Here is a 14,489-nt window from a genome sequence, read left to right as displayed (position 1 = left end):
AGAATAAAATACAAACTCCTCCCTTTGGAATGTAAGGTCTTTCACTACCTTGTTCTAAACTGCCTCTTCAGGATTATTAAACATAACTTTCTTCCAGTCAAACTGGACTACTTATTGTCCAAATACATTCTAGTTCCTGTTTCTGAGCACTTTCCCATATCTAGAATGCACTGCCTTCTTACCTGTCTTTTAGAATCCTTAGCTTTCCATAAGAAATGAAATAAGTGATGAGTTCAAAGAAACTTGGGAAGACTTATATGAACTAATGCAAAGTGGAGTAAGCTGAGCAAGGAGAAAGAATTCTACAATTACAACAACATTTTAAAGACAAAAAAATCTACGAAAGCCAACATTTTTGATCAATAAATTGACTAACCATGAGGGACTAGATGATGATCTATTCTACTGAACTCCTAACAGAGTCGTGAAGGATTTGACACGCAAAATGTGACATAGAGTAGCTGGAGTTTTGGGCTTCACCAAACACTATGCTAGTATGTTTCTTTTTGTATATCATCAAAGCTGATAAATTGTGTTTATTTCATATCCCTCAACTTTAATAAAGTTATTGTTTTAAATAACTGTAGTTGAATTTTAAGGTTCTCTAAATAGACCGTTATAAAAGGCAATAGATTTGTTTCCTCTTTGCTTACACTTAATGATCCTCAGTTTCACAGGGTTACTGAGGAAACCATCTATATGCTCCTAAAGGCCTGGCAATCTGGTTTCCTTCCCTATCACTACTCTAAAATGGTTGTTTCAAAAGTCATTAATAACATACTAATTAATGAATCCACTGGGCTTTTTCCTCAGTCTTCAGTCTGTTCACCTCTACGTAACTCAGAATGTTTTTTGTATTTTCTAACTGCTCAACACAGAACCTCTATTGTTTTTACCATCTCTCTAACTTATTTTTCTCAAATCCTGGGTTTTATTCTTTTTTCTCTTCCTCAAAAATATTCATATTTTGTGAGGTTCTCTCCTCAGCATCCTCCTCTCTGTACTGCAACTCTGACCATTTCTTAAGCACACGACCTATAATTCCAGCTGTCTACTGGGTAGATTATGCTCCAAACATTATAAATAAAATTAAACCTTTCATCTTTCCCCCAAAACCTACTTTTTCTTACTGGTTTCTTCATTTTAATTGATGATAATACCATTTTGAAGTTGCAAGCTGCCAAATCTAAGACTTATCTTTGACTGATAAGGCCATAACTAGAATTCTGGTACCTAGATCATTTCTGGTATTAAGGGCTACAAAATAATAGCACATTGACAAGTATGTGAGAGTGGGACTTTGTTGAGACACTTCCTCAAGCAAGAGTCCCCACAGGGGAGAAAAAAAAACTTTGGGATGCAACCCTGAGGAGAGAGTAAGCAGAAACCCTGATAGAAGCAGGTTCTGAAGCAGAAACCAAAAGCAATCTTAGAGGGACAGGGAACTAACAGGGAAGGGAGCCAGAGGAAGCTGAACCAAAGAGATATATGTAAGACAGTGATGTTTTGGTTAAAAAAGTCACAGGAATGGTGATTTTGGTAAGAGGCTAAAAATTATTTATACCAACAATGTGTCCTTTTATTCCTGGGTTTGCAAAACCCAGGTTTGATTTCTTGGAGACTTCTGTTTCATAATAATAAAAGTACATCTACAAAAAGTTACTGTGATCCAACTGGTCCATATCATCCTCAAAACATTTAAGGATGAAAATGAAAAGCAGACAATAAACAAATTAAATAAGGAAAAAAGCTGTCAAGATTTTTATAAATAAGTGCTTTCTCCACCAATGAGTCCTCATTTGATACATACAGAAGTGGAAATAACACTAAAGAAAAGCTACACCAACCCAAAACTACACTGATGAGGACTGTGCTAGAGGAAATACAACATAAGGAGCACTGCAATGAAGGATAAGTTCTCAAGATATCTGAAAGAAATGAATATTGAATTAAATGACTGCAGGGATCTTTGCATTACTATATGAAAGAGAAGAGAGCAAGAATATAGAACTCCTGTTTTGATATGTTTACTTTTTCAACATCATAGACTTTATAAGACTGATTTCCATAAGGCATCCCTAGTGAAAATATAAGAAGAGAAAAGGTAGGTTTTTATAAATGTCATTCCATAGAAGACTACATTTTTAGTCATAAAATTGAATGAAAGGAGCAGATGACACAAGATCCCAATGTGTTTAAATTGTGTGGACTATGAAAAAAGCATTTGAATAAGTAGAGTAAAATGAAGTCTGAAATACTTTTCTCAAGCAGATATTTCCCATGTACCTGTAAAGATTACAAATAGTTCATTTGTGGATATAAGAGCAAAAATAAGTTTGCATGGTTAACATTTGATTGTCATTATCAAGCAAGGCATAAAACAGGGAGACTAAAGCTTTCCAAAGCTGTTTACCAAGATCAAGGGAGTACAGCCTTAACAAGGTACAAATTGAGGAGGAGTTCCCATGGGCTCCTGTGGATAATGCAAAGCCTCCTATGTGAGATCAATAATAATTCAAGAGTTCAGCTTAATTATCCACATAGAACAAGCCAAATGGGTGATGGATATTGTCAAGAATTTGACAGTCAGCTGAATGCAGACTATATAGAGTTGATTCTAGAATTGAATAGGAGGAAAAGAAAGAGGCTAAATTACATTTATGAAGTTTCATTGCTCTTTCAATGATTTCAAACTTCCACACAGGGGAAAAAATAAACTAACATTTTGTTTCATATCCATGTTTTTCAATTCTCAATGAGATATAGTTATGAATTGTTTAAACAAACATAATGTAAGTCAGAAAAAAAACAGTTTGACTAGTAGTATAACTGCTTTACTACAAGTACTCACCTAAGGATGCATAAGCAAATTTTGCCTCCCGATGTTAAACGACAAAATCCAAATCTCTGTTTACTTTCGATATCTGTTAGCACAAAAGTAAAGTGTTGTCCAACTTGATTTTGGGAAACCCTAAAAAAGAGTAAGATTATTAAATATTAAGTCATACAATATAGAAAAAGATGCCATAAAAATTCCATACATACAGAGGATTTCTTTTAGCTAATAACTAAGGATATATTTCTTCCTTAATACTGCCTATATTATAAAACCTGATACATTTAAAATACTGAATATTTTATGGCAAACACAATAGCAGTTATTGTATACCTGATTTTATTAAATATAAATCATTTATCCAAAATTTTAATTTATCTAAAATTTTAATATCTATAGATGTTAATGAAATTACCTAACTTTCAGTTAAGTGTGTGTGGTAGATTCTTTCAATTTCTATTTCACCCTCTGGTTCCAGAATATCTTCTGAAAGGGCAATCTTTCTTGATAATTTCTTGGCAGATGATGTTTAGATTCTTTCTTTGATCATTATTTTAAGGAGGATTTGCACTTTAATGTGAGGGCTTGCTGAGTCCTTTTCAGGGCTATTCACCCACCTTTGGTGTCCACCTTCACCCACCTCTCACCTGTTGGCTGTGGCTCTAAGAAGCTGCAGCATGCACAGTGCCCTTACCCTGGCAAACCATCTCAGAAGATAGGCTAAAACCTACAGGCTTCAAACCTGTTGGTGAATTAGGGGATGTCTACCCCAAGCATGTGAAGACTTTCCCCATGGGAATGGGTAGGCAAAAACAATTTGTTCCAAAAGCCATGAAGGTGGATGAAGCAGACACTATGGAATACTGAGAGCTTGGTCAGACATCAAAGACGCCAAGGTCATCCACTGCATCCTGGGTCATCACCAATCATCTTAACTTTTATCTTGGCACTGGACTTTGATGACTCAGGAAGAGAGAATGAGGCTGGTAACTTTGTACAACTCTGCCTCAATTAAATCCAATTCATATGGAAGTCAAGACATCACCCATGATAACCCTCGTCCTCTTTGAAAACAAAGGATGAACAACATCATATTACATACACACACACACACACACACACACACACACACACACACACACACATAAAATACTTCAAGAAATAAGGAAACCTACCATATAAAAAGAAAACAAAGTATGCGCAGTGGTAATCAGGAAAAAAAAAATTAATCCACTGATGTTAATGGAATTTCACTACAAATGTGTGCATGCACATACTATTACTGTTGTTGATAAATTGTTTAGGAAAATGAAAATAAACATATTTGACTTTTCATTTCTTTTTTTGTGGCTGACTGTGATCTTGGGATTATTGATAAATACATTCCACAAAATGAAATGTTTCTTAAAAAGCAAATCTTTGGAAAGAAATGAAAAGGAAATCTTTTAGAAAATAGAGTCGAGACATTTCATCCTGACAATAACTGCTATTATTAAGAATATTTAAAATTTCTCTACAAATACCAAATTTTAAAATTGATTTATTTTAAACTTAAATACTAGAACTTAAATATACATAAGAAAAGAAAAAGAAACATATTATACATTTAATTATTAAATTATTGAAACTTAAATAAAAAAGGATTGCTATGTGCACAGCAGAACATAAGAGGGTTCAAAATACACAGCAATAAACTTCCATTTCAAGAAAGTCTATACAATAAATACCATGCATTGTGTTTAGAGCTATCCATCTTTTCTTTGCTTCCTTGTAAGTTTTCTTTTGTTCTCTGCTGTGCACTTTTTACTTCCTCCCCCATCCTCCCCTCCCCCCAAAAAGGCTGCAATTAAGCGTTAATATATATACATACACACATATATACATACACATACATATATATACACAAATATATATATGCATATATACACTTATATACACATACATATACTTAGGTATCTTTAATCATACTTATATACAAACATATACGTTCATCTATTTAAGACCGTATTATACTTATTTGTCCTCTGTTTCTCTTAGGGTGGACAACATCATCCTTCATAAGTCCCAAGTCTTTCCATATTTTTCTAAGTCCACCAACTCGTCATTTCCTACACCACAGCAATATTCCAACCTTACACTGTCTAGTTATTTTAAATAGTCCAGAACATTATTGGTTAATATGGCTGATATATAGTATAGTTTCCCTATTTTTCTCTTTCTATTAAATCTATTTTAACTTTAACTTTGTCTGAGATCATGATTACTACCCCTGCTTTTTTTCCCTAATAAATTCTATTTCTACCTGCTACCTCGCCCTCCTATTACTTAACCTACACCCCCTCCAAAGATCCCTCCTTTATTCTCCAATGACCGTTAACTTAAACACCCTTCCATACTCCCCCATATCCTATTCCCTCTCCCTCTTATTTCTTTATAAATTTGTAAGACTTTTATTCCCTTCTAAATGTATAAGTTATTTTCTCTTTAACCCAGATCTGATGTGAGTAGGGTTCCCTCTAAAAATCCCTCCCTTATACTCTCCCCACCCCCATCCTCTTAGCCTTTTATTTCTTTCTGAATTTAGAAGACCTTTATAACTTTCTAGATATATATGTATTGTTCTCTCTTTAACCCACCCCCAATGAGAGCAGGGTTCCAGAACTACTAGCCCTCCTCCCCTATCCAATTTCTCTGTCAGTCTTCCTCTCACACCTCATTTGTATAAGATAATTACTCTTTTTACCTTTTCCTAAGTGGTTATTTTTTGAAATCAAATCATACTCAGTTCTACCCCAATCTTTCTTTCAAACTACCCAATTACTAATAACAATCTTAGACCTGTATTTTATATTTACTCATTTAAAATGTAAACAGTCTGTCCTTATTGAGTCCCTTGTAGTCTTTGATGTATACCTTATATTTCTCTTGGATCTTACACGTCAAATTTTCTTTAGAGTTGAGGATTTTTTGCAACAAAAACCTGAAAGTCTGGCAATTCATTGACTATCCATTTTTTTCATTCAAGATTATGCATAACTTTGTTGGGTATGGTATTTGCAACTGCAACCCCAGTTCTTTTGTTCTTCAATATATATTGTTCCAAGTCTTGTGACCTTTTAGTGTCCTTGCTGCTAGATTTTGTGTGATTCTAACTGTACCTCTGCCATATTTGAATTGTGTTTTTTTTTCTTGTTGCTCGTAATATTTTCTCCTTGAGCTGGAGTTTTCAAAATTTGACTATGATATTCCCATAGGTTTTCCTCATAGGATCTCTTTCAGGGGTGATCAGTAGATTGTTTTCTATTTCTACTTTCCCCTCTTGTTCTAATGCTTCAGGACAATTTCCATTAATTATTTCCTGTATTATTGTATCAAGATTCTTTTTTTTTTTTGACTGTAGCTTTCAGGTAGTTTGATTATTCTTATGTTTTCTCTCCTTGATTTGTTCTCCAGATAAGTTGCTTTTCTTATGAGATGTTTCACATTCTCTTCCATTTTTTTCACCCTTTATATTTTATTATTTCTTGGCCTCTTATGACTTCACTGGCTTTCCCTTGTCTAATTCTCATTTTCAATGAGCAGTTTTCTTCCTTAAGATTCTGGATCTTCTTTTCCAGTTAGTTGGTTGGCTTTCTTTTCATAATCTTCTTTTTTATCTTGGATTGTTCGTATTTTTTTAAAATTTTCCCTCAATCTCTCTCATTTGATTTTTAAACTCTTTTTAAAGTTCTTCTATGAATTCTTTTTGGGCAGGTGACCATTTGATATCACTCTTTGGGGTAGAAGAGGCTTTTTTTTGCTTCAGTACACTCCTCTAAAGATGAATCCAAGTCTTTTCTATTCCCATAGTAACTTTCTATAGTAGGGTTCTTTCTCCTTCACCTGCTCAGTTGTTTGTTTGTTTTTTTTAATTCACAACAGCTTATTATTGTAATCACCTCTAGTTCTGTGGTATAGGGGATGGTGCTTCTGGCCTCAGATCCTCCTTCAGTTCTCCCCTCTGGCCTGGAACTGAAAACAAGAATTCTACCCTCCTGTGAGTATCCAAAGCCAGTGGCATCCATGCCCCACTGCTCCTGCACTCACCAGGAATGTGGTAGTTTCTTTTTGCCCAGAGTCACATCTTGGCAGCACAGCTGGGCCTGATGTCCCTTATCAGCAGAGATTCCCTCAATCTTCCCACTCCCCCCTTCAGACGCCTGACTCCTCACACTGTCCATACATTGTCTGGGAGGTGAAAATTCCTGTGGCTGGAGCCCAGGCTACCTTCCAACCCAGCTAGCCCCAGGGCTCACACTTGCTGTTTCACAGAACTAGCCTAGAGGTGATTTATACTTCACAAGGACCAAACTCTGGACCTATGATTTTTCTTCAGATCTTGTCCGGTTGTCCCAGGAGAAGCACTGTTCTGCCCGAATTCTTGTTTGTTTTTACTGCTCTACATTCACCCTGAGGTGCTATTTTGTCTTGTTTGTGGGGGAAATCTGGAGAGCTTAGAATTTTCTGACCTACTCTGCCATCTTCCCAGAATCCTCTACAAATAACATATTACAATGGATGGAGTAATTATTAGGTCTGTAGTAGAATCATGTGATGATCACCAACAAATGTGGTATAATGGAATTATAGTGAAGAGAAACTAAACACAGGGAGACCAAATAAATGATTATTGCAATAGAATTGACATCAGATCATGAGGGCCTTATGGTTGCAGCAGCATCAAAAGAGAGAAGCGGGCATACAAAAGATGTTGCAAATGTAGAATTAACAGGACTTGACAACAGATTGGCAGAGGTTGGGAGGCAATGAGAAGTCAAAGACATCTAGGTTGCAAACCTGAGTGAGTGACTAGGAAGATAGAGGTACCCTCAATAGTAATAGGGAAGTTAGGAAGAAGGGTGGTATTTTTCTTTCTTTCTGAGGGAAAAGAATAGGAAAAATAATAAGTTCAGTTTTGGACATGTTAAATATAAGACATCTATGTATTTATGTGTATTTATCTGACCACAATTTTTTATCATCCATTTTTCTTTCTGCTTAATGACCCCTAAACCTATTCATCATCCTTACCTCTTTATCCAGTGTTTCTACCCCTCAGTTCTTTCTTATACCATCACCTCTGCATAGACTACACCCTCCTCCTTTCCCCATCTTGACCTCTTAGTGAACCAGTTCAGCTTTATACTATCATCTTCTCTTGAGTCCTCTGCCCCCTTATCCTATACTTAATCCTACTCTACCATGCCCTAGCCACAGATTACTCCTACCATTGGCTGCCTTTACTCCTAGATGTCTTTGACTTCTCATTCCCTCCCAACCCCTGCCAATCTGTTGTCAAGTCCTGTTAATTCTACATTTGCAACATCTTTTGTATGCCCGCTTCTGTCTTTTGATGCTGCTGCAACCATAGTGCCCTCTAAGATGTTTGAGATGTTCAACAGGCATTTAGAGATGTGAGACTGGAGTTCAGGAGATGGACAAATATGAGAATCATCTACATAAAGCTGATGATTAAATCCACAGGAATTAATGAAATCACCAAGCAAGAGAGTATAATAGAAGAAAATAAAGGGGCCTAGGAGAGAGCCCTGTGGGGTACCCAAATTTATTAGTCATGATCTGCGTGAAGATCCAGAAAAAAAGACTGAACAGGAGCTATCAGATAGACAGAAGGAGAACCAAGAAAAAGCAATGCCACAAAAACATAGAGAGTAGAGTAACAAGAAGAGGGTGACTGATAGTGTCGAAGGACACAGAGAGGTCAAGCAGAATGAGGACTGAAAAAAGATCATTAGATTTGGTAATTAAGAAGTCACTGGAACTTCAGAAAGAACAATTTTAATTGAAAGCTGAGACTGGAAATCAGACTGTAGAATTTTAAAAGAAGGAAGGTATAAGCTGATTGTAAATGATCATTTTGAGAAGTTTACTTACAAAAGGGTGTAGAAATATCGGATGATTGCTGGAGGAGATGAACTAGTCAAGTGAGTAGTTTTTAAGGATAAGGAGACGTGGACTTATGTTTGTAGGCAGCAAGGAAGCAGTTAGTACACAGGAAGACCTTGCAGGTTAGTGAAAGAAAGGAAATAAGAGTAGTCAATCTGCCGAAGTAGACAGGACAGAATGAGATTACTTGTGCTTATAGAGGGGTTTACATCGAAAACACGAAGGCCTACTTATTCACGTGAGACAAGAGTGGAATATATCTAAGTAATGTGAGATGAAGAGGAGTAGAAAAGTAGATCTCATTGAATTTTTTCAGTGTGATAAGAATCAAGTTTCCCAATTTTTTTTAGTGTAATAAATACCAAGTTTCTCCACTGAGAAACTTGGGGGGGTGGAGGTTTGATGTGAGGTTTGAGAAGAGATGGAAAATTCTGAAAAAAACCATTGCAATGAGTAAAATTATGAATTGGTGTGGGAGGTGTAAAAACATTACATTGCTACAATGAGGGCCCAGGGGAGATTATGTACATACATGAGTAGTGGATCCAGGAGGCAGGGGTGTTCCAAAGTCAACTCAAACTGGCTCATAAGAGTTGAATGTTAAATGTGAGCATTTCTTCCTCTGAAATTGGCAAATGCTACAAGTCCAGTACCAATTTATTGTTCTATTGACTGTCTAGACTTGGCAAAGTGATAGAAAAAATAATAATACAGATTAAATTTAAAAGTATAGGTGTACATTTTCCCTCAGGAGAGTTAATTGTTAAACATTTGCTAGCACACTCCTGCAATCAGTATATTTTAATAATTTTCTCTGACTTCAATCAGATGCACGTGAAGAGGAGTAAAGGCAGCCAATGGTAGGAGTAATCTGTGGCTAGGGCACGGTAGAGTAGGATTAAGTATAGGATAAGGGGGCAAAGGACTCAAGAGAAGATGATAGCGTAAAGCTGAACTGGTTCACTAAGAGGTCAAGATGGGGAAAGGAGGAGGGTGTAATCTATGCAGAGGTGATGGTATAAGAAAGAACTGAGGGGTAGAAACACTGGATAAAGAGGTAAGGATGATGAATAGGTTTAGGGGTCATTAAACAGAAAGAAAAATGGATGATAAAAAATTGTGGTCAGATAAATACATTTCAGAGATCATGACATAAAAGTAAAACACTCAGATCTGACCCACCTTTGTATGTAGCTGAGGTAGAGTGAAGGAGTACATCAATGGAAATGAATAATTTAAGGAAATGAGAAGTAAAGAGTGTTTGATGGAGTATCAATATATAAGGGCATGAGTTGGAATGGAATGTTCTGTGAATTGTAGCTATATAACACCACTAGTATAGCTATTAAAAAGATGGGCCTTTGTTTAATTGAAAATTCTCTGGTCATTAGAGGAGGTTTCTAATTTCTCAAAAGCAAACTAGCCTGCTCTCATGCTCCTATTTAATTCTGGGTCCAACTCATTTATAAGTACAAGATTCTGCTTCTCCCCACCCCTCACCCCCCTATCAAATGCGTTGTGAATTGATTCTTCAATGTTCACAAAAAGACTTTTTTTCCCCAGCACATTATCTCCTCTATGTATACAAATACAAACACCTCTCTCTCCCTCCACCCACCCAGCCAGCCCTTTTTGTTCTTTTTTAATTACATTTCAACCTTCTTTACAAGGAAATCTAGGACCACAATGTCAGACTCCAAATGTGATAGTTCTTCTCTCCTTGAAGGTGAAAAGAGTTTATCATAACAATTTTTGCAGTTCCTTTCTATCTTTCTTTTCTGTTTGTTGTCCCCATTCCAGTTTCATCCTTAAATGCACTCAGCATGACTTTTCTTATTTAGATCTCACTAAGCTTTTTTAAGAAGTGATTTTACCTTCTATAACTTGCCTCTGTTTTATAAGGCACATTATTTTTCACCATCTTTCTCTGTAAGATTTTTACCCAGGAGTTCATGTTCTAAAAAACATTGAAGCATTTAGTGGTGCAGTGGAAAGAGAGCTGGGCCTAGAGTCAGAAAAAAACAAGTTAAAATTTGGCCTCAGACACTTAATAGCTGTCTGACCATAGTCAAGTCACTTAACTCTGTTTGCCTCAGTTCCTCAACTAATAAGCTGAAGAAGGAAACAGCAAACCACTCCAGCATTGTTGCCAAGAAAACCCCAAAGAGAATCATGAAGAGTTGGATATGACTGAAATGACTGAAAAACAAAACAGTACCTAGCTTTCAGAGTTATTGTGAAGATGAAAAATGATTAGATTATAAAACTGCTTAGCACAGTGTAGGTGATATATATGCTTATTCCCTTCCCCTATTCCCTGTAAAGTGGTATTGTCCTTGGCTACCATCTATTTCCACATGGCATACAAATCAGAGCCTTGTATACATTAGGATATTAATAAATGCTTGTTGAGTTGGATCAGAAGAAAGTGTGACTTAAAACAATACAACTATATTGGAACTAAAATAACAATGTCAAGGACATGTTCTGCTGATGGTATATGAACAGCACGATTCTCATTTATGAAGAATATTTAAAGTTCAGCATTCTTCCTATTCAATTGCAAGGCTTTCTATATTTGTTATTTTTTGTTTGTTTGCTTTTTCTATTTTTAATTCTATTTCTATCCTGAACACAAAGCCAAGCAAATGGCTTTTAGTTTTTCTACAACTCTGATTTTCCAATTACTATTACGCCAATAATTATCACAATGCTGGTACATGAATCCTTTCTATCAAGTAGGACTCCGAGAGAACTTTAGATTTCATGGAGTAGCTTTAAGAACCCAAGGTCACCTCCATGCCACAAAGGGGAATCAGAATAAACTTTATTCGAGCATAGGTCTAATGAAATACTATATGCCTACTCTCTAAGGACAAGTCTAGGTTTGTTTTGTTTTTTTTAAAGACTCTTCAAATGTTTGGGATAGCAGAGGAATTTTTTTTTTCTCATAGAAGTATCATAATTTACATTTATGAAAGGAGTAGCAGCACTGATCAATTTAGAGATTTTTGAAGCATTGTACCAATAGTCATTTAATTCATCCAAGTCCTAATTAATCAGTCACCAGTGGAATATTCAATTCCTAGCTGAATAGCCTTCCCAAGAGTTCAAAGGAATATTGCTTTATTCTTCATTAATATCTTGGGATTTGTAAAAAGAAAACTCTTCAATTTTAAAAAGCATAATTGCTTCTTTTGACACACAAAAAAGTCCTGCAAAAATCTAACTTATTAAAACCAACAACTGGAAACTGTAATCAACATATTTTTAAAAATATTTACAGAATTACTTCTATGCTACTGAAGTCCAGGTGTCTAAAAATAAATTAAATGCATTTTGTACAGAAAATTAAGTTAATTACAAGCAATTTAAGCTAATGCATAAGATAAATTATATAATTATATGCGTAATAAGTAGCTATGCTTATTATATCAAAGGGACAATATAAATGACTGTACTAAAATTATATTTTTGTGTCACATATAATAAATGAATATATGTGTAGTGTTATCTGTAACACACAAACATATTTTCTCTCTCTCTCACACACCCATACACACACACACACACACACACACACACACACACACACACACACACAAAACACTACTGACTGCATTCTTGCCACTGGAGGGCAGTAACAGAACCTTACCTGACTCCATATTTCAAAACTGAATGCCCATGACTCTTGAATTTTGGTTTTGAAGTGCTTAAATGAATTCTAAAAATGAATTAATCACTACTGATACAATGATGCTCCCAAATGATTTAAGCCTGTATACTATAAGTTTAACCACTGCAAATACCACAAATTTTAAGGAATGCTATTGTCTGCATTTTAAAAGTTATATAAACAATTTCATTAAAGACACTGTATATCCAATTTCCATAGCTTCATTTCATGGCTTTTCTCTTTATATTTTTCTATGATATTTCTTAAAGAATACCTAGTTGGTCAGTAGCAGAATTTTTTCCTTCAAACTTCTTAAGAAACCATTCAGTCCCTTAAAGCTAATAATATATGGCTTTATCATTAATACAGCAGATCTTAAAAACCCAAGTATCTTAACAATCTATCATCACTTCACTAAAATATAATGCTGATTTCAGAAGAACTTGCTAATAATGTATGTAAATCACAAAGAAACTAACAAATGATCCGATTTTTATATCAGGAACTATAGGACGCTCAGAAGAAATTCTAATCTGATAATCATTCAATACTTCAGCTACTATTTGTTCAGTGAACAACAAACAAGAGATTTTCAAACCTGTCAGATTTTTTCCCCCTAGTACAATGCACTATTACCATAAAGCTATTCTTAGTAGACAACTATCTTCAAGCTTTATATTACACAGATGGTGTTTTCAATTAGGCACAAGTGAGACAGAAACTAGGATCTATAGATCTGTATCAAAACACATAATTCTAAGGTTTTAATCAAGTGCATATTAAAATGTTTCTGCTAGTGTTTACAATATGTTCCAGAAGAACAAAGGGGGAAAATGGGAAAAACTGACAACTAACACTTCCACACTGGTTTGTGGAGAAGGAAGAGGATGAGAAGGAATCTTTGATAGTTTAATAAGTGCCTTAATCCGTAATACTCATTATTTCATTTAAAAGTTTTGTTGACTAAATACTATATAGTAACAAAAATTGTTTTTATACTGAAAATATATGCTTTAAATAGCTTTTAAGACATATTACCATAAAGCTAAAATTACCTCAATTAATTATACTGTACCTTTCAATGTCAAAAGGGAAACAGAACTTTGGCACACTCTGTAGCACTTCCTATAAATGCAAATAAAAACAAATTTTAATCAATCTTTTTCAAATTTTACAATTAACATTTTCTTTTGTGTTTTCCATAAAAAAAATTTAACATATATGTACAGATTTCCCCCCAAGAACTACAGCACAAATTCCTAGCCTAAAATAATTGATTATTAAAAAGGAATTATGTTTGTGCTTTGGCAGATTGCAAAGACAATGCCATGGAAGCCCCAGGAGGGAAAGGCCTGGCCTGAAGGGTATTAACACCCTTCACATCCCCGCTGGGATTCCCTTCAACAAGGCCATATGGATTTTACAAGAAGCACCGCACCATATGGGTAAGCCACGTCTGCTGCTACTTGTACCACAGACTAGCCACAGGGACTTCTGACAGATCCTGGCTCAAAAATATAAATGTTGTTTCAATTAAAATGCAGGCAGAGAAAGGGGAATGAAGTTGGCAGCCGAATGAATTACTGAGAGGTATAACAACTCTACATGTTTCACAGTCAAATGTTTAAAAAAAGATATTCCACTGGTTTAAAAAAAGGCATTTACATAGTTAACCCCTTGATACAGCTTAACAACTAAGTTTCTTTACAAATCTCACTCTTAAAAAAGAAATCATAATGAAGACAATTGAATTAAATAATACAGTATTTCTATCTTGTATGTTTTTGTTTAAGAGGCTTAGCAGAAATTAAAATGTTTTCATTAAAATGAAGAAAATAGCCTCATTAGCTGAAAACTACAAAAATAAGAATTAAAGATAAGAAAAAACAAGTCCATCAGACAAATGCAGCAAAATACAAATAATTACCAATAATCTGACAATATAAAAAGGAGGAATATTTCCATATTTCCTAATAAAATACTTAAAATTAATTCATGTTTTGGATATAAAATACAGAGACAGAAAAACAT

General features: G+C 35.0%; 1 protein-coding gene across 4 annotated transcripts in view; it reads right to left on the bottom strand.

The window, feature by feature from the left end:
* DENND1B (DENN domain containing 1B) overlaps positions 1-14,489 on the bottom strand; it is a 390,124-nt gene that overhangs the window by 232,692 nt on the left and 142,943 nt on the right. For all 4 annotated transcript variants that reach the window (XM_027843462.1, XM_027843459.1, XM_027843461.1 and 1 more), the window contains exons 4-5: positions 13,534-13,583; positions 2,852-2,971 (exon numbers count right to left, since the gene is read on the bottom strand). In XM_027843462.1, the coding sequence (XP_027699263.1) occupies positions 2,852-2,971; positions 13,534-13,583 (170 nt within the window). The remainder of the gene's footprint in view (positions 1-2,851; positions 2,972-13,533; positions 13,584-14,489) is intronic.

This window comes from Vombatus ursinus, unplaced genomic scaffold, assembly GCF_900497805.2.
Source record: "Vombatus ursinus unplaced genomic scaffold, bare-nosed wombat genome assembly UNPS02014909.1, whole genome shotgun sequence".
Taxonomy (NCBI): domain Eukaryota; kingdom Metazoa; phylum Chordata; class Mammalia; order Diprotodontia; family Vombatidae; genus Vombatus; species Vombatus ursinus.
This window is presented reverse-complemented; position numbering and strand designations above follow the sequence as displayed.